The 25,719-nt window shown below is 38.5% G+C and overlaps 1 protein-coding gene across 1 annotated transcript; it reads right to left on the bottom strand.

Moving 5' to 3' along the window:
- Positions 1-2,440: 2,440 nt before the first annotated feature.
- Positions 2,441-9,791, bottom strand: LOC124135799 (protein HEXIM1-like). The gene has a single exon (XM_046501352.2). The coding sequence runs from the start codon at positions 9,685-9,687 to the stop codon at positions 8,815-8,817; it is 873 nt and encodes a 290-aa protein (XP_046357308.1). The 5' UTR covers positions 9,688-9,791; the 3' UTR covers positions 2,441-8,814.
- Positions 9,792-25,719: the final 15,928 nt, after the last annotated feature.

Below are 25,719 nucleotides of genomic sequence, written 5' to 3'. Positions count from 1 at the left end.
GGTACCCATCCTCCTATAACCCGACCCTCCCCGGGTACCCGCTGTAGGTCTCAAGAGATACGAACAAAATGTCTGATTAGGAAACGTTTGACCATACTCCTGTCAAAATGTATTTAGATACAGGTATAAAATGATCTGGTCATGAACACACTGAAGTTGACTGAAGTTTTATCTTTATGCAAACATATAAAGTCAGAAGGAATGTGTGCATAGTCGGAAAGAAATGTGAACATTTGTCACTTATAGTGTAACCATAGAGTTCTAGATAATTTTTGCAGTTAAACAATATAATCACGTGACTAACCACGGGCCTAGGTAGTTCTGTGGGTACCCGGGTCCTACTCAGTACCCACCCGACCCGAGTTACCCATCCCAGCCCTAGTGGTCAGCCTTGGTTAATTGTGGGTTGTTGTGGATCATAATATCAATGACTGGATTGAAGACCTATTCTACCCCGGATCTTCACAGGTCACCTATGCCTTGTAAAACAATCATGACTCAAGTTGAAGACACATACCCATAGACCCACGATCATGTATTCAGTTCTGATAAAAAATGTGAGGTCATATATTCCTAAACCAACAAGCATATAATACTTGTATCCCCCCCACCTAGGATGCTTTCGTATCCACGTGCAGAGTAAGGTTTGTTAGATCATCTGAATAGGGTCCATCTGAGCTTATACCATGATTTGTTATAAAATGACTGATGGTTGGGGTGAATGTAAAAAATGTAAGATTGTTTCTGAATTGGAACCCAGATGTAACATCACCCAAAAATGCACTGTCTGACATATTTCATGAAAAACGGAAAAATATCAAATGCCCTGATTGGCAAAAGACACCAATTCATCCCGAGGTCTGCACAAACATACATGTGAATAAATATGTAATAGTTTACGAGTTACAGCCAGGAAAAGAACCCTACCCTAAAATGGTCCAACATGTTTCCATGGAAACATGAAAAATGTTAAAAATCTCCAAGTGACAAAAGGCACCATTTCAAAACCTAAGTAATATGTGTACAAAGTTTAGTTAAGAAATATTGAATGGTTTTTAAGTTCTGCTTCGGAAATCAAATGTGACGGACAAACGGCACCCATTCCTGTATCCCCCTCCCACTTCATGGCGGGGGATAATAATAAACCGACACACTGTTAATCAGGTGATGGGCATGTGCCGATACATGAATTCAATAAGGAAAGCTTGGCAAATGCAAAGTTGGGTAAAAGGATGCACAACCACATGCTCACCATCAAATACAAAGAGTTACCAGTACGGTTATGGGGCAGAGTCACCCACACTACCATATCCTAAGACATGAGGGGATGAAAGGTCAAACTGGACTTTAATCAACCATTATCAAATGACATTGATAACCCTAAATTGAGTGTATACTACGTATTACATTGCATAGTCGCGATACGGCTGAAATATTGCAAGAGACTTTTAATTTTAACTCACTCAATTGTTTGATAGGCATTATTTAGAAGTTGACAGATGACAAGGTAGACACAATTTTATGGATAACAACTTCTTTAATACTGTGAAAAGCGACGTTTCAGTATAGATCCTTATACCGCTGTCAAGCTTGCAAGGATCTATACTGCAACGTTGCTTTTCACAGTATTAAAGAAGTTGTTATCCATAAAATTGTGTCTACCTTGTTTAACTCACTCACTCACTAAATTGAGTGAGTAAGATATAGTCATAATTTTGCTGGAATATTACATAAGATCAGAAAGGTCATTCAACTGTAAAGAATTGGCCAAGAAAATCCCATTTACAAAACAACACCTCCACATGCCCACAGCATCTTCATTAAATTACAATTTACTCAATGATAGATGCAGATGTGGCTGAGCAATGGTTGAAATTGACATTTTTTGAAATTATGTCCATCTCTTGCAACACTGAATCAATAATTCAATCCTTATGGTATCAAGGAAGATTCTTGCCATAAAAGCAAATAGCAAAGTGCAAATTTTAAAATTTCTTTGAACACAACATCAATCATTTGTCATCTAACACTGAATTGAGTAAGAAACAGTAATTATCAGACCAAAAACACAACTTTCAATCAGGTATTGTTTGTTTGTTTGCTGTTTAACGCTGCACTCAGCAATATTCCAGCTATATGACGGCTGTCAGTAGTTAATTGAGTCTGGATCAGACAATCCAGTGATTGATATCATGACCATCGATCTATGCAACTGGGATACAATGACATGCATCAACCAAGTCAGCGGGCCTGACCACCCTATCCCGTTAGTCACTTCTTACGACAAGCATAATCGCCTGTTATGGCAAGCATGGGATGCTGAAGACCTTTTCTAACCCGGATCGATTATTTACAGACCCTGTCACAGAGCTGAGTACAGCATTAAACAACAAACAAGCAACCGGGTAGTTTGATGAACAAAGAGAACAAAACACACAAAAAGAAATGCCATTTTATTGAAAATATAAAGTGTAACAAAACACAGAAGTAACAAGGAAATATTTGGCATATATCATATAACAATTCATGGAAGCCAGTGCTTATTCCATATCATTCAACATGGTGGGAACTCACTTGTGGCCATTCTGTACTTTTGGAAGTGTACATTCATTAGGCCATCCTTAAATATATTGGTTCAGGGCAACATGAAGTATAGGAAGTTGTATGAAGATGGTAGGGAGGGAGATGGATGGACTGACACATGGGGATCGCGATATCTGATGGCATGATGCTGGCATAAATTAAACAAAAGTAAACTTGATGGCGTGCGTGGCTGCTTGTACTAGTCCGGACTGATGCCGATTTATAGTGCTAGCCCACTGAGTTACCATGCTGCAGACTAACATGAATACCCCACTCAGACACAGTATACTGACTCTGAGCCGACCAGTCCTTGTTTTAGCCCCTTATGCCAAGCGCCAGACAGGGTAACAAGTACCATCTTTTAAAGTCTTTTGGTATGACACAGCCTGGGATCGAACCTCAGACCTTCTTCTCTCTGGGCAATTGATCTACCACTAGACCACGGAGGCGGTCTTTTCTTAAAATAGAGTCTGAAAGGTCAGGGCTCTGTCCTTCACCCCGAATATTGGTGTTCAAAGACTCAAATACTTCCCCTCATAAACAGCTAATAGAAAAGGTTATATTTGCTTCAGCATCACCGTTTCCATGCTATATCGAGTATATTCTTCACATAACGTACACCACTCATCTGACAGAACACTATGCATGGTATTTTCCACCATGTTGTCACTTGTATTGAATATTGATTTCCCAAATGGACAAAATTTCGGAAATCTATCACCGGGTACTGGTGGAACACTTGCAAATACTGTTATGACAAATAGAAGTGTTTGCATGTATTTGCATAAACACAAGCAGCCTCGCCATTTCCTTTAAAGCTTAAAGTCTTAATGTACTTACATACACTTCCGGTTCAAAAATATTACTTCCAGGATTTAGACTTCATGAAGACAAATTCTTAAGATCCAACAATTACCCAAATCTCAGGATAGTACAAGTGTAAGTACAGTAGCTGGAAAAAAATTATGTTTCACAATAACCTCAAAGATGACCTTGACCTTTGATAAACAGCACCAACATTAGATGTGGTAGGACTTATAAAAATACACATAAACAATCTGATACCAATAATCTTTGTGCATTTGTCAAAAATATCACCGGCAACAGGTCAAATTTTAAAAAAACCTGTTTCATGTTCATGGTGCTGCTAAGTGTACATTGAATATCCAACCAGATGACTACTATCAGATTTCTTTTCTACACTCTAAACTTTACTTCTGTCATGATCAAATACATACCTTTGGCTAAAATGAATGATAGAGGATATCACGCGTGTATGTTTTGGATGGTAAAAAGCCTGTATTAGGAATCAACATTTTATTTAGTGATCTTAAGATTTTGTTAACAATTACTACCCCAGTAATCTGTCCATATCACAGATGGTTAATTCTGACTCAGTTGGAGATAGACAAGGGCAGCATTGTTTCTTTGCCCCTCCCTGACCTTTTATATTTACATATGTATCGGTATGACTCCAACGGATACCGTTATCTGTTTGATTCATCTTGCCGAGAAACCTCCCTAACGATAAATCTTAGTATGAGTAAGTCCATGACCCATGCTCGTGTTATTAACTCAGGTGAGCTAAAATCACTTCCTGAAACCTGAAAACCTGTTATGAGCCTTTGACCAATTTCTGCCTTTCCTATGTAGTGATAAGAGTGCTAAACATTCATTTGTTAAAAGGTGCCAAGCTTAATTCTCATTCATATGAACACATCTGAGAACTTTCATGATCAGTAATTGGTCTCCTCATTTCATAAATGATGCATATCCTGTGGCCCAAAAAGAGTTCTTATCATACCTCGTCCTTTGCCATTTTCGACTTTTTAAAAGCTAAATTACACAAAATGAGGTCAAGGAAATTGACCATGTAATGTGCCAACAACCATCACGCAATTATCTCATGCTTGTGTACATTCAAATTATGACAGTTTCAATGTTTTTCTGTAGAGGAATTGGAATCCAAGTTCATCTCCCTATCCTTAATCATGTTGGACTACCGCTAACCAAAGATCTGAGGACATCCTATTATGGGTCACATCAGGACGACCTTTCGCGAACATTGACCGACCAATGAAATGACTGACAAGAAATCGACATTTGCCAATCAGAAGGCAGCTATCTCGAGCTTTACGGCACTCGTTTCAAGCTGGCGACTATGCTTCGAAACACATTTTGACGTATTCTTGATTAAAACATTTAAAACTGACCAAAACAGCATTCTGGAATGACTTACAGATGGCCTAGATTGTATGGATACAATCATAAAACCCGTAACTGTACCCCATGTTAAATAATTCAAGTTTGCATGATTAGAAAACACATTCCGACTTGTCACTTTCAGGATCTGATAAGCAACGCTATGATTGGTTGGATGAAAGGTCGTGCTGACGTGACCCCTAATGGGATGTCCTCAGATCTTTGTTTAGCGGTAGCGAGAACTAAGATCTGATTTTAATGAGATTGGAACTTAACCATTTGGTAATTTAATTCTAGACATGTTCCAACTAACTTATAATGAAATGGACCATAGTTGGAAAAGAAATTCAGTCTATTTATCATAATGCATATAAACTTATTAACATATACCTCAACTTGTAATCAAACTGCTCAGGTCACGGACTCAAGAAAATATATTGCCATATTAGCCAAGGTACAGAAGATTACATTTCCATATTCTCCATGTCTTGTAGCACAAGACAAGCTAACTTATATGATGTTTGACTTGATTTATTTGTGAAACTACTTCGTTCTTGTATCTCGTATGACAATTTCCCAAATTACTACTAATTGATTACAGCTTTGTATGATCGATTGCTTGTTTTGACACAGCAAACAAACTGACATCGTTCTATACTACTCAAAAGAAGTTAAAGAACACCCGATTCTTTCATGTTACTATAGATAACTAAAGTAATATGAAACAATCGGTGTTCTATTAACCTTTTGAGAAGTATATACATGTATGTAGGAAATCAAATGGGGACAAACACATATATAAAATGTAGGAAAGAGTAGAACCTCTTATACATGACCAGTAAATCTGACCAGCATCAGTTGGTTGACTGAAGTTTCAGCGAGATCAGTTCAACACCTTCTAAAACATTACTTATGTGGGAGAAAAGTCCAAGAGTACAGGCATCAGGGGTAGACACAACTGGTCATATCTAGCCTTTGAAATTCATGCTCTAGTCCGCTAGCCCAAGACTTTTAAATGGTGGGAGCAAGTAAGAATCAAAATATGGTAGACCTCGTTGACTAGTATTACTGTTGTAGCATATGAGGGCTGTAAATCTGAACCAGTTCTCAATGCTTCGATTTTGCTACAAATTGTAAAAATCGAACAGACAGAAAATGTAAATATTTTTGGGTCTTTTTCAAGCAGGACCAGCTACAAACTCGGAGGACCAGTGCAATGTGGTTATCTGGACCAATCGAAGAAAATGAATTTCCAAGGTTGCATTTCAGACTAGTGGTTTATGAAAAGTAACCAGATCTTATGCCAAAACAGTTAGTCTGTCCAGATTGTTACTTGTCTTACACTAGGGCTGAAAGACATAGGATCACTGCAAGGTGATTTGGAAATTCAAACTCAGGACCAGCGGAACCTGACACAATGAATACAGTACCAACTGGGCCACCCATATCCCCAACCCATGAATGCGAATATGAATGCAAAATATTAACTCACATGAAACAGTTGGCCATGTGGCTTTGGCTATAAATCAGGCTAAATGTATGCAAGAGTAGACATCATTGTTCATACCCAGCTAGTTCGCAGCTTAATTCAAACTGGTGATTTATGTAAAATAACTTTCGATGAAAAGAACTAGTCCCTCGAAACGTTCACCTGTCTCAGACAAACTGACTACTGGACAATGTCTATCCATGGTATACAGCAAAGCAGTAAAATGCACTTAGGCCGTTTGTTGTCATTTGTGCAAAGTTTACGTACTATGCTTGAAATATTTTTTCAGAACCACATTCCCGAACAAACCTTGATGGAATTCAAAAAAGTTCACTAATGTTCAAAGACAAAATGTCAGCTTACCCAATCCAATTCAGAGAAGACAATTATTTAGTCTCGCAGCATGTCACATGGCCTCTGTTCAAAATACAGACCTTCTGCACTCAGCTTTAGAGTCAAATCTTATTGGTTAGATCATAAGAAGAACCAAATGAATGCGCACTTTGCAGGTTTACCCTCACATGTAAATGTCAAAGCAAACTTGCTTAGAATCAAAGAAAACTTGCTTAGAATCTTTGAAGGTCAAGTCAAGGTTAGCTGAACAAATAAGTGACAAATCTTGCATCTATTTCGACATAGTGACAACCCTGGTCCAGCCAGCATGCTGATCTGGTCTTTATATGAATGGTATACTGGTAAAGTTAAGTAGCCGTAATATTGCATCTACATCTACTAATTACTATCAAAAGAGAATTTAGTAGACTCCTTTGAATTACTGGTCACATAATTTGTTGTTTTACACTGCTTTCAGTACCATTCGAGCCAAACGATGGTCAACTGTTACTACTCAAGTTTGTTAAATCTGGAGAGGACAATTGTGAATCCAGTGATTGATATCATGAGCGATGAACCAAGTCATCTGCGGCTCAGACCATTAAATCCCCCCTGGGGCCTATTCTAACTGGAATCTCCATTGCGGACCATAAGTTACAATGTGAAGGAAACTTGCCACATTTTGTTGGTAAATAATCATCACAATAACTTGACCTTTAACATGATAATACATACAACAGTAACTAACTGTCAATTTCTTTCCCCAAAACAAATTGTAGTACCCTAAAGACTCCATCGAATATCATGTACAGGCGACTACATCGGATATTGAAATGATGAAAATAGCCACAATTCACTCCATCTACGATTCATAAATTTTGGAAAATTGTGAGGAATCTAAATCATTTCCTTAACATCTGCGTGTAGATGTACCATTTGACCTCTAAAGCCCAGCGACCTTCATCGCGTCACGATCTCTATAACCAGTACATTCGGCATCATGCAAATAGTAAGCAATATGGTAAACTGGTCAATGAACAACACCTACCAATTCCACAGACAAAACTATTTGAGGACCGCACTGTGAATGTAGGTTACATCCTTTACCGGTGTTCGAATATGGTGCAGAAATTCACAATGTTCTTACCATGCTTACGGAACTTTATTTTATACAATGGAAAAGACAACGTAATAATGCTGAAACTTTCCAAGTTGTTTGAATGACATGTCGACCATTTCGAACACTTCACAAATACAATGCTGGACAGTTGTGAAAATCACAAACTTCTTTTTCAATCGGTATTTCAATGATTTTATTCGTCATAACACTTTGTCTTAAAACAGGAATAAGCACTGGGCTTCACAAGATAAAACATTTTTTTTTTATATTTTTTTTCCAAATTTTATAGAAAAAGGAAAGACTGTGGCAAAATGATCCACAAACGTCTAAATAAAAATTGTATAAAAATATGAATATATCATTTCAACAAATAGAGACCGCTGTTAATCATTTTATTCTAGAATTCTTGAAAAAAATGCCCTAGTATGGATGATCATTATGAAATGAACTTAGAATGAGCGCACAATGCGCATGAAGCAACACATGCTGATACAATGTTTTAATTACATTTGCTGCACATTTGCACAATCACTTCTTTCCCTTTTCGTTACTTAACAGGTTAAAAGCTTAAATCTGACAACCGTTCCACTGCTTCGCAAATTAGAGATGTCAATCAATATTCATCGGACAAGGAGAACGGTTCATGTACAACATGTCGGACGCAATCTCGCATTCAGTGTCAATCTTATAGAACACTTGTACATTGTCTCGGAGAGTCTGCATTTTCGGCTCATTCGACATGAACGCAAGTTAGACGCACACAGAGCTTTGGTCAGTTTAAACAACAGTTCAACTATGTCTCTTTTAGGACAAAACGACAACTGGCAGTAGTGTGTATAAAGCCTTATCAAATGAGTAAATTATACACATATTATGTTATATGAAATAAACCTGATGATATGAGGGACTGGTAAATGCAACAATAAAGTTTACCGTTGACAGGCAGAGTTTGGCAATTACTACCTGCTACCCCTCTGGTAATAATGAGCCAGTCCCAAGTTGCTGAATTCGGTCACCTGTTCAATGCCAGTGGTGTAGATTTCATGACCGATGTAAACAACTGACCAAACACAGAACACATCACTACTTATATCTTCTTCAGTCTTCCGATTTCTGCTTTCAGGTGGCTGTTTTCATCTTTCAGGTTTTTTATTTCTTCTTCTATCTTTTTGACACTGACGAGATCGATTGGCTCCTCTCCACTGCTGCTCAACGACTGGCCATCAGAACTGTCCCTGTCCCCTGTTGACCCATCTCGATTGACGCCCTTTGGGTTATGCTGATCAATGTCTTTTGCTAATCGTTCTAATCTCTCAACTTTTCTCTCCATGTCAAGATAGTCTTTGATAAGTTCTTCTTTTGACATCATCTGCAATCTTTCAGCGTGTATGTTGTCATAAGTCTCTGAGAATTCTTTTGCAAGAAACATGTCATCTTCGTCACCGCTGCCACACGGCTCCTCGGAACTTTCACCACTACCGAAAGAACCATCTTTTCCATTCCGTCCAAGTCCAACACCATTGACATCATTTTCTTTACCAATCAAATCAAGGGACACTTCACTTTGGATATGATCGTCAATAAGGAACTGTGTGGTGTTGTAGGGTGCAACGGGATGTCCTGACGCGAACGCTTCTTCACGTTTCATCGTCGCCCGAATGGTCTCGCGCTCTTCTAATTCTTTCCGTTCAGACCATGTTAACTTGTTATAAGGTTTCCACTTACGATGATGTTTGCCACCTTTATGCCTTCCCCTTCTCCGTGGTTTCTTTCTCTGACCTAACGAGTTTTGTTGGTTGTCAGATTCACTCCCTCCCTCTGGCTGTTTATTTTCAACATCGCCATCCGATGTACCGCTCAGCACATCTTCATCGTCTTTCGACATCTTGACAACAGTAGAATTTTCGCAACAAATCTTCTTAGATTCAACATCAACCGTTGAAAATTCCACTTCCATCATACGCACTTGAATCGACTTCGAAATCTATTTTGACAAATACAATACGATGAATTGAAGTTGGCAACTGTAGCATTCTAACCTGACAATCTTACTGCCAGCGGCTTGCTGACTGATAATGTTGAAGAATGCTTAGTGCTTTTATAGCTGAGCAGACGCGTTACCTTCCGCGAGACAAAGTAGTTCCCCGACGAAAAGTGTTCATGTTGTTATGAGTATATAATGACAGATCAGTGGTATGATTAGCTATTTAATGATAATGATACTGCATGCAACGTGTTAATCATGTTTAATTATCGACAGTTAGCATATACTAGTCCATTTACATCTGTGTTTAGGATTTTTCACCGAATCGATCGTAATATTCCTACGACATAGACACCTGGTTCAAGGGAAGTAACTCCAAATTAGTTATGGGTAAAGTGAAATGGCCTGTTGTCAAAAGAAAGTCACTTGACGTGCCCCCGAATACAAATGCCATGTATATATTAATAAAACTAGTTTACCCATGTACGACATGATGTAAAGCATATATAGTATGTATTATTTCCTCCTTACTACTAATTTAGACTGTGAACCTGTAATACTGTGATTACATCTGGAACAAATTAGAATAAAATATATACTGATATATGAATATGCTATATTTTTATTTAGGCTGTGAGCAGTAATTACTTTGACTGCACCTAGAACAAATTCGAATAAAATATATAATGATATATGAATATGCTATATTTTTATTTAGGCTGTGAAAAGTAATTACTTTGACTGCACCTAGAACAAATTCGAATAAAATATATAATGGTTATGAATATGCTATATTTTTATTTAGGCTGTGAACAGTAATTACTTTGATTGCACCTAGAACAAATTCGAATAAAATATATAATGATATATGAATATGCTATATTTTTATTTAGGCTGTGAACAATAATTACTTTGATTACATCTGAAAAATTAACAAATTAGAATAAAATATATAATATTATATGAACATGCTTTATTTTCATTTAGGCTGTGAATAGTAATTACTCTGATTACACCTAGAACAAATTAGAATAAAATTTATAATAATATAAGAATATGTGTTTTTATATATAAAAAAATAAAGTGTTTTTGTTTCCTATAGATAGTTTTAATTTGGGTTTTGTGGGATTGTTTTTGGTTTGGTCTTCATAAGGGGTGGGTTTCGAATTCCGTTTAGAAACAGGAATGACCACTGTTGACTGTTCTAGAATTATTTTTAAAAGCTATGCTTTGATTTCCTCTTTAGAGCACTTTAATTCTTTGCGTAAATTATAGAAACATGGAATGTAAGTACCTTTGGTAACATGGAATTCTTTGCAACAAATATTCAATTGACATCAGTCTATTAATACGTTTTCATCCATATGTACATCCATTATTGTTTTTTTCCGATACACCTGGCGTGAGCCACATTGTGTCCTATCTCTGACAACAGATAGTCGGGACTGTTTTTGTGTCTCCGAACCTTGGTTACGCCCTTTCAAAATGAATGTATTCTTCACATTTTTACTTGTTTGTGGTCTTGTATGATATTGACAAGTGAAACTATGTATGCTTATTCTCGAAAATACACAAAAAATATTGCTATAAGATATTGACAACGGCGCATGACACAGCGATAGCAAAACGGGTTGACGAGTATGTCTTTGCTGAAATTGAAATGTCATGCCGTGTTTTAGGAATAAAGAAGACTTCTAAAGGGTTTATTGTATCTAAAAGTACAGAGCGCGTGTAATAATTTAATTTGATTTAATTGAATAAGACATGAATACTTCAAACCAGTTTAATAGTCTGACATTTACCAGTTAAATATTTTAATCATTGGTATTCATATTCAGCAAAGGAAATTAATAGCTAAACCAAAATAGAGATCTCACGTTTACAAGAGGGATATAGATATTATTATGACATAATTAATTAATTATCGATGTATAAAGTAATGATATATCTTCACCTGAAATAATAAGTTAGGACAGATATGTAAGGATCATAAATAATAACTATTGGCTCTACTAATTAAAGGTTGTAAGTTTCATTCTTTATAAAACTCCAGAAAATATTTAAGTTCGTGTAATATATTAAACCAGAGACTATAAAATAATTATGGTCTCTTGATATTACTCTATAAATTCGGTTCTGGTAATCTGTGCGCTGTACAGATGGTGCTGTAATTTTTTTCAGAATATATTGTTTTAGGAAAACGTTAACTTTTCCATAAAGGTCTTATATATTGTTTGTGCAATATCGCTGACTCCGCATAACTAATTCACGAAGATAAATTACTTTGTCTGCTAATGCATGGTGTTGGAAGTAGGTGTGCGGCTGCTTGTGCGGCAGCTGTTTTCAATATTCATTACGTGCGTTACGATTACCTCCCTTGCAAGCGGAAACTCTGTTATTGTCAATGGCATTATACACTAAATCCATAATGATTTCAAATGATACAAGGTCAGAACCATTTATTAGTTTGGTATTCACCATACCCTTTGAGTAAGTAAAGCACCACACTCCCTCATCTACGTAACGAATGGATGCATGTGTCAAGCATATCGCCATGTTTACATATGGTCGACATTTTGATTCTATAATTGTATCCGGCTCTCTTAATATGACTTTTGTCCTACATCAAACACTGACTTTTCATATCAGCAATATAATAGCAGTTATCCATGTGCACATTACTCATCTGCTAACTTCTTTTGCTTAGATATATCGTCAAATTTACAGAATTCATGACGCGTGACTTATTCGGGTTGATTCTTTTTTTCGCAAAACTCGGCACAGTGTGGTTCCGAAAGCGCCCCCTAAAGTCGATGTTGTGTCTTTCTGTGTCGCGTGGATGTCACGAAAAAAAAGTTTACACATAAGGTCAAAACTAATTGACTTTTTGTTCTTCATAACAGTCTTCATCACATCACCCTCCACCCACACACTAACTATATAATAAACACAAGTAACAATAAATTTTGTCATAGTTTGAAACTATATGAATTGACTGATTCAGCTAGCTGACATTGTCTACACAATGCCTAGCATGTAGCATGAATATGCTGAGGCAATGACTTTCTCGTACAACACAAATACAGAAATAATCATTCCTGTTTTGAAAAAGAATCGTCTTTTTAAATAGTCCTAGTCACCAGAACGATTAAAATGTAAAGGATTTGTGTCAGGAATGCTTGAAAATTACGTCTGTAATTAAATATAAATGAAAAAATTAAGCACCACCGTTCATATTGTAATATTTTGCAGTCGTTATCACCACTTCAGATGTAAAACATACAACATTTATTCAATTTCTACCCTTCATTATATAAGTTTAATACTGTGATGGCATCAGCTAGTGCAGCCACTGTTAACAGGTTAGCTGTCTTCACCTGTAAGGCAATGCGGTTGCGACTTGCGTACATTACATGTTGTACATTAAAATTCCCTCACGCAGTATACGCTGTAATGTAGCGTGAGCCTATAGCCTACACAACTTGATGAATAAAAGATTATCTATCCTAAAAAATACGCAACATAAATGTTAATATAATTCACTTGAACATTATGAATATGGCAGATGAGGCATGATATATCTAAAATACTGTGCACAACAGCGTTAAACCAAACGCGCCCATTCTTAAATCAGCTTGAATATTGAGCACTTCCAAATGTGAATGAGCATCATCATTCACTGATAGCACTTTGATCATTTGAACCTTCTTCTCCCCCCCCCCCCCCCCCCCCCCCCCTTCTTCTTCCTCCTCCTCTTCTTCTTCACCATAGTATACCATTTATCTATCTTATATGTCGCACCCCTCGACCATGTGAATACTACAACGCAGATTTTTTTTTAAAATGGAGAAAAGGGTACTTATATATCCCATTAATTGGACCTCCTTAACTTCTTAACTGAATTAAGCACGTGTTTATGTATTCCAAGTACACAATTGACAGCTAGCCTGTGTTGATAACGATATATACTTTGTATATAAACTAAAATCAGTCGTGCCTGCGTTCCGTTTCATCAATAACTCGTAATCAGTTTAAGCTGACCAATAACAGACCAATATTACTATTTTCGGCAGTATTTATACGAAAATAGTTGACATTGAATCGGATCATTTCTTAATATATCTCCACCCAGTGTTGTGTCCACCTTATACTAGTGTAAGCAAGATAAGTTTAGATCTTATCGGGTCTGTCTTGTTATCAGTAGTGTGGTGCCCTTTGTTTTTGCCATACCAACGTCGAGCTTCAGTTTATGAAAGCTACCGTCCTATATCATATTGAAACGTTGAATAGCATTTTGCTTGAAACAGTTTAATATGTTGTCATGAAAATGGCTTTGATGTGTGTTTATTTATGGCCAACGCTCTCTAAATCTGTGCTGACGAAACACGACCTACTTCCCGCCAATAAATTCCTCATTATAACGCAACATTGCGGTATTAATTATATACAGTGTTAAGTAACATAAAAACGTAAAAACGACCCTTCTTAACGTATATATAAGTAAATTGGGGCTTAGCGTGTGGTATATGTTTTTATGACTGTTATTGACATAAACGCGCTATAATGAAAAACTAGTGATTATAGCTTGTTTCTCAGTTTAGAACGACATAGATCGTGGGATGCACATTGAATGAAATTCAACGCGCCCGGTAGACCAGAAATCTACACAGAACATCTCATTATTGTCTTTCAAATATATTTATTCACTATTAATAGTAATGTTAAGATAGTAATCATATTTTACTTTAAAGGAATAAAGCGACAATGTGTAATGGTTCATGATAGATTCGCATGTTTCGTCAATAGAAACCAGGCGACGAACTTCTGCTTTTTCACATTGTCATTTGTTTACACCATGTGACAACTGCTTGTACTGCTACTTCACGACAGACGCTATACATTAATATCCCCCAATCCTCCCATCTGTGTTTATTGTATATTGTTTATTGCCGCCATCAATCTATATATAGAACCTTGTGCCACATAACTCTCAACCACAAATTGTGAAACGCATTATACATACACATAGGCGTGGTGCGGACAACACACTTGGTTGGAGGTGTAATTTCGTATATAAACAGCTGTGCCGTGCGGTCACGGTTGAGAACAGGGCGACGTGCGACAGCAGTCACGTTCAGGCACATTGTTCATATTCATTGTTTTAAACAAGCATTAGAAAGAGAATTATATAGTTGGTATCGAGTTCAACGGGATTTATATCCGTGAGGTTAACACAACAGAGAGAGAGAGAGAGAGAGAGAGAGAGAGAGAGAGAGAGAGAGAGAGTTTGGTGCATGATTGCCGTCTGTAGCCTACATGTATATTTATACAACACACACACACACACACAGACACACACAGACACACACGCGCGCACACGCACACACACACACACACACACACACACACACACACATACAGACACACACACACACACACATGACATACGTGGCAGTATATATGCATACACACACACGAACGAGAGAGAGGGTAACACATACGAAAGTACGTGGCAGTATATATGCACACATACACACACACGAGAAACAGAGACTTTTAAAGTTTAAAATACCATAGTACGTGGCAGTATACACACACTTTGGGTACGTATTGTTTGAAGTACATAATTACATGGCTACACATATGTGTACTCGTTCCAAGCCATAGCCACGTCACAGCGACACTGTGATTGTAACTGCCATGGTAGTGGCTGTCAACATGAGCTATTGTATTGACTGCGTCAAGGGTTCAGTGTAAAAATGTGAATGAATATCTGCTCGCGTGTGTAGGTGTGGTATACAAGCCACATGCACTATCCCAATGACACAGTTCAGCTTGTCACACCCACATTCAAGTACGCAGACTTTATTCACAATCAATACTCAATAGAAGTATACACATATATGAATATTTATGTATTTGTGGAACAGTATTGAGAATTGATTGCTACAATTTCTACAACATATAGCCAATATATATTCACAGTAAGGTTCTGACCCTACGTATCATATTAATTTTCGTATCATATTTCGCGTGTGTGTCTGTGTGCACATCTATGTAGATGATTTAAAAAATATACATGTGTTTGAAAATATATACATTACAAAGGCCATGAATTTAAGAAGCATATGGTAACATCAGCAGCTGCTCAGGTGTGTCGACAGACAATCGAATGATTATATATTTGCCGGAATCGCCTTCTCCGTTGACAAATATAGTACTACATTGCAAAATATTTTTCATATATTTTAGGGTGCGGCTGAAGTGTCAAAGTTTGTAATATTCTACCAAGAGAGTAAAAACGCTCTATCAGGGTAAAAAATAGCAAGATATTAACAACACAAAATGTCTGTTTATTGTTATACATTGTTATTTCAGTCTGGGACAATATGGATGCAACAACCGGGGGAAATGTTGACTTTGACTTTTAAATTGTATGTATATGACCCGTGAAGATCCGGGGTAGAATAGGTATTCAGCAATCCATGCTTGCCGTAAAAGGCGACTATGCTTGTCGTAAAAGGCGACTAACGGGATCTGGTGGTCAGGCTCGCTGACTTGGTTGATGCATGTCATCGATCCCAATTGCGTGGATCGATGCTCATGATATTAATCACTGGATTGTCTGATCCAGACTCGATTATTAACTGACAGCCGTCATATAGCTGGAATATTGCTGAGTGCAGCGTTAAACAGCAAACAAACAAACAATACCTGATTGAAAGTTGTGTTTTTGGTCTGATAATTACTGTTTCTTACTCAATTCAGTGTTAGATGACAAATGATTGATGTTGTGTTCAAAGAAATGGTCCAAACTCGATTATTTACAGACCGCTGTCATATAGCTGAGTGCGGCGTTAAACAACAAACCAACAACAATTTTAAATTGTATGAGGAATTGTTCATTTGGAAATAAATAAATTCGACACGAGCTATTCACTTTTGACCAGAGTTGGTCGAGCAAATAATGAATAATCAATACCTGTCTGTCTTCATTTGCCACAGTCTTTCTTTTTCAGACACAATGTAGAACAACGTGGGTTTCCTGACATCCATTCAGTGGGTCTATTGTTGCTACGACGTCACATAAAATGGGTTGTGACGTCATGAATGGTTGACATCATCAGTGATTCGCGACAATGTTTATTTTACGGGGGGGGGGGGGGGGGGGGGGGGGGGGGGGGCACTGGTCGCCCAGTCGTCTAAGACGCCGCAGTTCGTTGTGCAGTGTTGCGTCCCTTGGGCAGGCCAGAAACCTATGGCTGTGAGTTCGAATCCCGGTTTGCCCAGATTACATTTCTAGGTTTGCACCAAACCCGTTCTCATGGGTTTCACGAAAGTGGTAAATGTCTGAGACCTGCATCACCTCGGGCTTTCCCGTAACTGGAATACTGTCAAAAGCGGAGTTCAACTGAACGCACTCACTCATTTACTTCCATATATATGGTCACACATTTGTGTAACACGTATAGTGGTTACTTTGTTATATTTGTAAATTATGGTTGTATGACTTGTTAGGATCGTGTGTTCAAATTCGGGTTGTCAGGCTGGCTGACTTGGTTGATGCATATCATCGTATCCCAATTGCGTAAATCGATGCTGATGATGTCAATTACTGGATTGTCTGGCCCAGATTCGATTATTTACAGACCGCCGACATACAGATTGAATATATGCGGTGTTAAACAACAAACAAAACAAATCAAATTACAGAGTCCACCAGGTTTCATATTCCGCTGTCTGTCAGCAAGACACAAATGTTTAAAGTGCATTGGACGTCAACGCGGATGTTCAGTGTTATATTTGATACTTTTAAGTCAACTCTTTTTAAGGGACCGGTCATTTATTATATAGCGTTTGGGGTGGGGTCAGGGGGAATATGGGAAGGGTCACAAACAATATATAGTGGAGGATCAGAACAATTAATGCACCTATTTCGGTAGGGCTATGCAAAAAAACGGACTGTTTATAATAAAATATAACGTGTTTTTGCAGTTTGTCTTTCCAGGTTGGGTCATGAACAAGGACATGGGAGGGTCACCCAAAATACGGGGAGGGTAATTATTTCGGGTACATTTGTTCATCCAGTAATTTTCGTGTCCACAGGGGAATCATCTGATATGGTGGGGCCTTTTATATATTTGACCGAATCCTACCGTGTGACAAATATTCTACGAGAGAGTCCATGGCATACAAGCGTCAGCTAATGTGGGAGGGAAACCGGAAGTGAGACAATTATAGTTTGGTGAAACCCACAAGCAAGGACATGGTGCTGAGATGCTGACAACGAAGGGTCATATTCAAGTTCATCCAGCAGATTCTGGCAGAGCTAGGGTTAACTTTGCAGAGCCGTATCTACATTGGCAGGCAGAAGAATACACATGTATATCTTTTGGAAATATCTATATCTGATATTGATCTAATTTTGATAAATGTCTGAGATGTCTACTTGGGCAGTTGCTACAAGAACAAAGATTAGGGAGTTACATATGCTACTCGAAAGAAGTTAATACACTTCCCGATTCTTTCATATTACTACAGTTAAAAGTCATGCCAGATTAACTATAGTAATACGAAGAAATCGGATGGTCCTTAACTCCTTTTGAGTAGTATATGTTATGCCAGATTAACTATAGACACAAGAAAGAAACGGGATAACCCTTAACTTCTTTTGAGTTTTATATGAAGATAGGAAGCAGATGAAGCCTCTGAAAGGGAAGTAAAATCATTATTGCTTTGGAATAGTTACTAAACATAGGCGGATTTCAGGGTCCAGGGCGTCCGCAGCCTCCCCCCTGCAGCATGATCGATTCCTTGGTGATGGGGTAGAATTAAATTAATACATAAACCAACCGATGGTCAGTATACAGTGAATAAAATGGGTTTGCAGTCTGGCATCCAACATACTCCCATGCCCCTGCGGGTGGGTTTCATCCAAGTGGTCAACGTCTGAGATCTGCATCAGGGGCTTTCCTTCAACATTGATATATACAGTAAACTACGTTTATAACGAACACGCTTATAACGAACTGACGGATAAAACGAACTTTTTTGTCCCGACAGTTTGCTGTAGTTATGCTGTATATATGCTTATAACGAACTACGGTTATAATGAACTAAATTTAGTGGTCCCGTTGAGTTCGTTATAACCGTAGTTTACTGTACTGGAATACTTTTGAAAACAGGTTTAAACCCAACTCACTCACCCTCTCCACCATATTCAGGGAACAGGGTGAATTGGGTCTGCAGTGTGACATATTACAAATCCATGAAAGAGTCTTCACCTGACAATCAGTGGGCAATAGTATGAGCATCAGTCCTCACCAAGGTGTGGCAGACAATTAAGGTTATTGTTTTAGGGTTTAAGCATTGTTTGGAAATATCGTGGCCCATGACACCTGAATGGGCTACACACAATGCACTGCACAGGACGGGAATCAAACACTAGACTCCAGCATGAGAAATGAGTACTGGCTACCTATGCCCTTGGGCGAGTCAGTAAATGTTTTATGTTGCCAACAGCAGTATAACAGCTCCCCCACAGCCCCTTGGGCAGAAATCATATCATGTCCAACCCTTTTGACCTGAGAAATATTGTCCCATCTACCACAAGCATATCAGGCCTAAGACCAGCAATACAGAAGGGCATGCTCCATAGGGGCCTCTGAAGTGTGCCAGATAAACACGCGCCCAGTAGCCAGTGGTCTTTGCTTTCTGGCTTGTGTAAAATGTAGGTAGCCCGATTGGCTAGCTTAATATTCTGTGTAGTGAGCTACAATGTATAAACTTGGGACCTCTGAAGTTCGCCAGATAAACACACGCCCAGTAGCCAGTGGTCTTTGCTTTCTGGCTTGTGTAAAATGTAGGTAGCCCGATTGGCTAGCTTAATATTCTGTGTAGTGAGCTACAATGTATAAACTTGGGACCTCTGAAGTTCGCCAGATAAACACACGCCCAGTAGCCAGTGGTCTTTGCTTTCTGGCTTGTGTAAAATGTAGGTAGCCCGATTGGCTAGCTTAATATTCTGTGTAGTGAGCTACAATGTATAAACTTGGGACCTCTGAAGTTCGCCAGATAAACACACGCCCAGTAGCCAGTGGTCTTTGCTTTCTGGCTTGTGTAAAATGTAGGTAGCCCGATTGGCTAGCTTAATATTCTGTGTAGTGAGCTACAATGTATAAACTTGGGACCTCTGAAGTTCGCCAGATAAACACACGCCCAGTAGCCAGTGGTCTTTGCTTTCTGGCTTGTGTAAAATGTAGGTAGCCCGATTGGCTAGCTAAATATTCCTTGTAGTGAGCTCCAATGTATAAAACTTCCTTGATTCCTCCCCTTCAGAAATGTTCAATTGAAAATAAGACTGATTTCTAAAACACTGATATTGTTTACTATTCAGCTGTCACAATTTACACCATTTCTGCAAGTGACAGAAACCTTTGAAATACTCAGATTGCAGTTCTAACCTTGTTGAAACTTGAAATAATGTTGTTGTTTTCTCTCTGCTACCAGATTTCTACTTGTATTTGGTAGGGTAACACATTGAATGGCTATTAAATCTGAAATTGGCTAGTAAGAAATATACTGAACTGCCAAAGAAACATCACCCAAGTAACATTGCATGAAAAGTTGTCATTTAAATATCTGGGTAATTTTTGTCAAAGTTTCTAAAATTTAACATTAGCTTGTCCGCAAAAATGAAATTTGATGATAAAAATACAAAGCAGATGAAAATAAAACCAATCGCCCGAACGCATCACGGCAACGGCCATGGAACCGGATGCACGTGAGTTCCGTGCAAATTGAAATGCACATGCGTTCCCCCATTTCTTGCCCAATAAAAATCTGCCCAGATCAGATAACATTCATTCGTTATTGAATTGCTACCACGTACCAAGATTGACAAGAAATCAGCGACACCAAGCCCTTGGATGATTGCAAGCTGGACAAACCGCCCGGCAAGTAGCCAATGCATTTCAAGTCCACATAAGGGCCATATACAGGCTCCAGCAACAGTACCAAGACCACCAACACTACAGATGACCGACCTAGTAGTGGAAGACCAAAGGTCACCACCCAACGTCAGGATCATCAGATTGTGCAACAACATCTGATACTGACTTGTGATGCCATTTTCTCAGAGACTAGTGTTGTGTTTCACTTTTAAGAACATTTGACACTTTAATTTCAACCTTGATGATCAGTTTTGCCAAGTTTCATCTTTTTAATATGTCTCAAAGTAAGTTTACAGTGTTTGGACAAATAAGGTTTCTCATATATATCTATCCATGGTGATATTTCTTTTGCGGTTCAGTATATGTAGCCAGCCTGGCTGGTTAGTGCTGTTGCCATTATTTCACTCGCTGAACCTAAAAAAATTCTTCAGATCAATCACATTATTGGTCTTTAGAGATGGCTGAATGGATCTTGCGGTTCACAAAAGGATCATAGACTTAGGACAGTTGTAAGTCCAGGAGTAATGAAGCCATGTCAAGTCACAAACTCAATATGTGAAGTCACAGACTGTGAAATCCATTCAACAATATAATTGTCACATTGCAATTATAAATCCTCCAACAATCCTTTTCCAGTCAAATTTTGGGTCTTACGATCACTTTAGCGCTACCAACGCTATGTTGAACGGACCCCTGATTTGTGACTGTGCTGATTGAATGTCAACATACCTGGATGACTGGGATCATTGCCCATGTTATCAGTCACTGGTTTGCAGGGTCCAGACTTGACTATTTACAGTCACAGTGATAGAGATGGAATATTAGATCACACCATTAGACAACATTAACTCACTCAAACTTTAGAGATAGGATGCAGGGACATTTGTAGAACTGATGTCACATAAAAAGAAGGCTTGATTGAAAAAACCCTTTAAAAGTTGATTCAACATGCATATCAATTTCAAGCATAACTGAAGTGAATAGCCTTGTGACAGTTTTGGATTCTAACTTCAAAACTTCTGCTGACATACAATAGAAAAGGTTTTAGTGAACTTGTCCCATGAAAAAGGATTTTGTAATCATGCTGTAGTTCCATAAGGCGTGGTGAAATGGGGTTTAACGCCCAAGATTATTTCACTTGACGTGCATGCACACGTGTGTGTACGTGGCTGCTTGTACTTGTCTGGACTAATGTTGATTTTTATAGTGCTAGCCCACTGAGATACCATGCCGCAGTTTAACATGAATACCCCACTCAAACACAGTATACAGCCGACAAGTCCTTGTTTTAGGCCCTTAATACCAAGCCCCAAGTACCATCTTTTAACGTCTTTGGTTATTGACGCAGATGGAGATCAAACCTCCGACCTTCTGCTCTCCAGGCGAATGCTCTACCACTAGACCACGGAGGCAGTCTGTAGTTCCCTGAATAGGTTTGTGAATTCCTTCAGGGATTGATCTTCTGATGAGAGGGAATGTGTTAAAGCTTCACTCAGAAACATTACAGCCATACCACCACAACCTAAATAATAAAGTGTGGGCTAGGCAAGCCAGTAGTAATATTTGTATATCATATGACCAAAGATCCATGCAATTGTGGTACAATGACACAAACATATTGTGTTCTGTCAACGAGGAAGACCTCTTTGGTCAAGTGGATGGAATGTCTGCCTTGAGAATGGAGTCAGTGAGTGAGTGAGTTGGGTTTGACGCCGCTTTTAACATTATTCCAGTCATATCGCGGCGTGTCAGCTTAATGTGGGAGGAAAGCCCGAAGTGATGCAGGTCTCAGACGTTTACCACTATGGTGCTGACAAACCTAGAAACATAATTGGGGCAAACCGGTATTCGAACCCACAAACATAGGTTTCTGGCGTGCCCAAGGGACGCAACTCTGCACAGCGAATTAGACGACTGGGCCACTCGTGCCCCCCCTTGAGAATGGAAGGTCGGTGGGTTGATCCATACCAGCTGCATCATACCACAGAAGTTGAAAACTGGTATCTGTTGTTACCCTGCCTGGTGCGTGGCTTTAAGAGGATTAAAAAGGACTGGTCAGTTCGGGGAGAGAATGGCCATCTTAAACTGTTGGATGGTATCTCAGTAGACTGGCACAATAAAATTGGCATTAGTCCGGACTCGTACAAGCAGCCACACAAATGTACACGCACCTGGCTATATAAATGCAATAATCTTGATTGCCACCTAAAACCCCATTTCACCTCACCTCAGTAAACAAGCCATGGTGTGCAGGGCCATACTTAACCCTGGATCTTCAGGTGGTCAAACATTGATTCAGCTGTAGAAATAACAAACAACAACCTGAATCTGAGTATATAAATTTAATATATATGTATGGTGTAACATCTGATGTACAAAGGTCATTGTTAAAACAGACACAGAATTCATGAAACACATTCATATCTAACAATGAAAGTTATCACACGAACAGTTCCTACTGAGAACTACAAAACATCAACAGCTTACGTAAATGTTCATATATAAATGGTTCATGTTCCTTTCACAAGTATCTGATGTAAATAAAAGATTACAAGTATGACTAATTTACCAGGTAGTGATCAGGTAATGTTTTGACACATTAAATTCATTAAGGGACCAGTCTTTTATTACAGGGGTTGGTGGGTCAGAGAGAATGAGGGGAGGCTCCTAAAAAATGATACCCATGTTTGGGGAGGTCCCTTTTAATAATAAATATGAAAAGCTCTTGCATTATGTCTTTTCGGGGAGTGTCATGAAAAATATATGCAAGGACATAGGGAGGGTCATTCCAAAAAACGAAAACATTTTGGGGAGGGTATTATTTTTCAGTACATCAGCACATAAAAAACTTCTGGAACCAAACCCCTTGGTCCCTGCGTACTCCTTCAACATATTTTTACAACATTTTGGTTGTGTTGAACTTAGGATAACTCGAAGTATTCCGTTCAACTTCGACACAACTCTGTTTAACTGTAACTGACCATAAAAGCTCCGTTTACACCCTTGCCGGATTGGAATTATGGAGTTTGGGTAGACTAACGAGTGAGTGAGTATGGTTTATATTCATGCAATTTCACGTCCAGGACACCAGAAATGGGCTACACACATTGTACCCATGTAGGGAATCAAACCTGGGTCTTTGGCTTGACGAGCGAACACTTAAACCACTAGGCTACCCCACCTACCCCGACCAACGTGTCTATGTTCCAATCAAAACCTCGTAATGAAATTAACTTCCGATTCATAAACTGCCATGCAGATTTCGGTTGATTGCAGGATTTGCAATGTATGTGTACTGTCAACGTAGCATCAAGAGATATTTTCATGTTTTTAATCAAGGTGCTCATGAGATTTGATGCAATTCGCAAGTTGGACCTGTTTTTTACAATACAGATCTTGATTATCGATTGAATCATCTTCACTGGGCGCTGCCATTTTTTTTAAGCAAATGCAAGTGATATCAGAGGTCAATATGAGGTACATAGAAGAGACATAACCCGTAATAGCCACTGGTGGCACCAAGATCAAGCCCAGAAATCCCAGCCTAATTCGGAAAGGTTGGAAATTGAACTTTTACAGTCAGTTAATGCCTTGCCTCGGGAATAATAGAACAAGATCAGGGAGAACCAGCATTCAAACCCATGATTACAGGTTTCTGGCACGCCTTGGGGATGGATCTCGGCCGTCAAACTGCATCTCCTTTCCAACTGGGCCACTCTTGTCCCCTCACATCTTGTGACTTCCGACCCTGTTATTTTGGGATCATATCACTGAGGACATTTCAACCAGAAACTCATCACAAGATTTCTTGATCTCTCAATCTTAATTTAGATTTTTTTATCAATATCAATAGTTCAGATTTCATGTGACCAGGAAGTATTTATGAGACAAAACACTTCCTTGTTGACAACCATGCAATGCTATTGTGTACATGTACGTATGTTATAAGGGCAGTTTCTGAACACTAAATCACACCATAAATTCCTATCCATATCTATCATATAAGTCTTCTTAATAAATAACAAAAGAGACAATACACCATTCATATTCATTTCTAAAGTACTTCTTACAGTGAAACCTTGTTAGTCTGGACCCTGTTAAACTGGAAACCTGTCGCCTGGATGATTACGTCTGAGAACATCCATGTTAAAATACAACATATATGTTCCCATAATTTAAGAAGGTTGCTCTAACCCCATGTGTGGTGTAATAATTGTTTGTTTGTTGTTTTACGTCGCACTCAGCAATATTCCAGCTATATGACGGCGGTCTGTAAATAATCGAGTCTGGACCCGACAATCCAGTGATTGATGTCATGAGCATCGATCCATGCAGTTGGGATCAATGATATGCTAAAACCAAGTCAGCGAGCCTGACCACCGATCCCGTAAGTCGCATCCTACGACAAGCAAAGTCACCTTTTATGACACGCATGGGTTGCTGAAGACCTATTCTACCCCGGATCTTCAAGGGTCCAGGATAAAGTACTGCCACAGCCTTTGATCTTTTAGTGATGCATCTTAGAATAGTTAATACATAATGTTTATAGGGAAGATTCACTAGGAACAGTTTGGCCAGATTAACAGGATTTCTCTGTATAATGCAATGGAGAAGTGTGCTGTACTGTCAGAAAAATCAGCATAAATGTCCGAGATGGACAAATATTTTGATTATGTACTAGTTTGGTGAACAGGTAATATAAATCTTATACATACCCGTGAATGATAGAGTAGAGTGACATGTATAATAAGTTACGATAACATATAGATATATATCAAAACCATGAAACTAACAACATGAGTTTGCCACTAATGTGGCTATATCCCCCGCCCCTGTTGCAGAATTTATGACATAATTAATTCTAAGAAAAACCCTTACCTTTTATAACCGAGGTGGAACTTGTCATGGAAATTGTAAAAAAAGAAGAGTTTGGAACCTAAGTCGATCTTGTTGCCATGGAAACGTAAAAATTAAAAATTTTAAAATTTCTAAATAGCAAAAGGCACCAGTTCAGCATGTATTTGACAGACCTGCAAAGTTTCATGAAAAAATATAG

Source organism: Haliotis rufescens, unplaced genomic scaffold (assembly GCF_023055435.1).
Source record: "Haliotis rufescens isolate VD_foot unplaced genomic scaffold, xgHalRufe1.0.p SCAF_4, whole genome shotgun sequence".
Taxonomy (NCBI): Eukaryota; Metazoa; Mollusca; class Gastropoda; order Lepetellida; family Haliotidae; genus Haliotis; species Haliotis rufescens.
The sequence above is the reverse complement of the archived record's forward strand: the minus strand, read 5'-3'. Positions and strand labels throughout refer to the sequence as shown.

Coding starts and splice junctions, on each gene's coding strand:
- LOC124135799 (XM_046501352.2), bottom strand. CDS start 9,687: ATGATGGAAGTGGAATTTTCAACGGTTGATGTTGAATCTAAGAAGATT.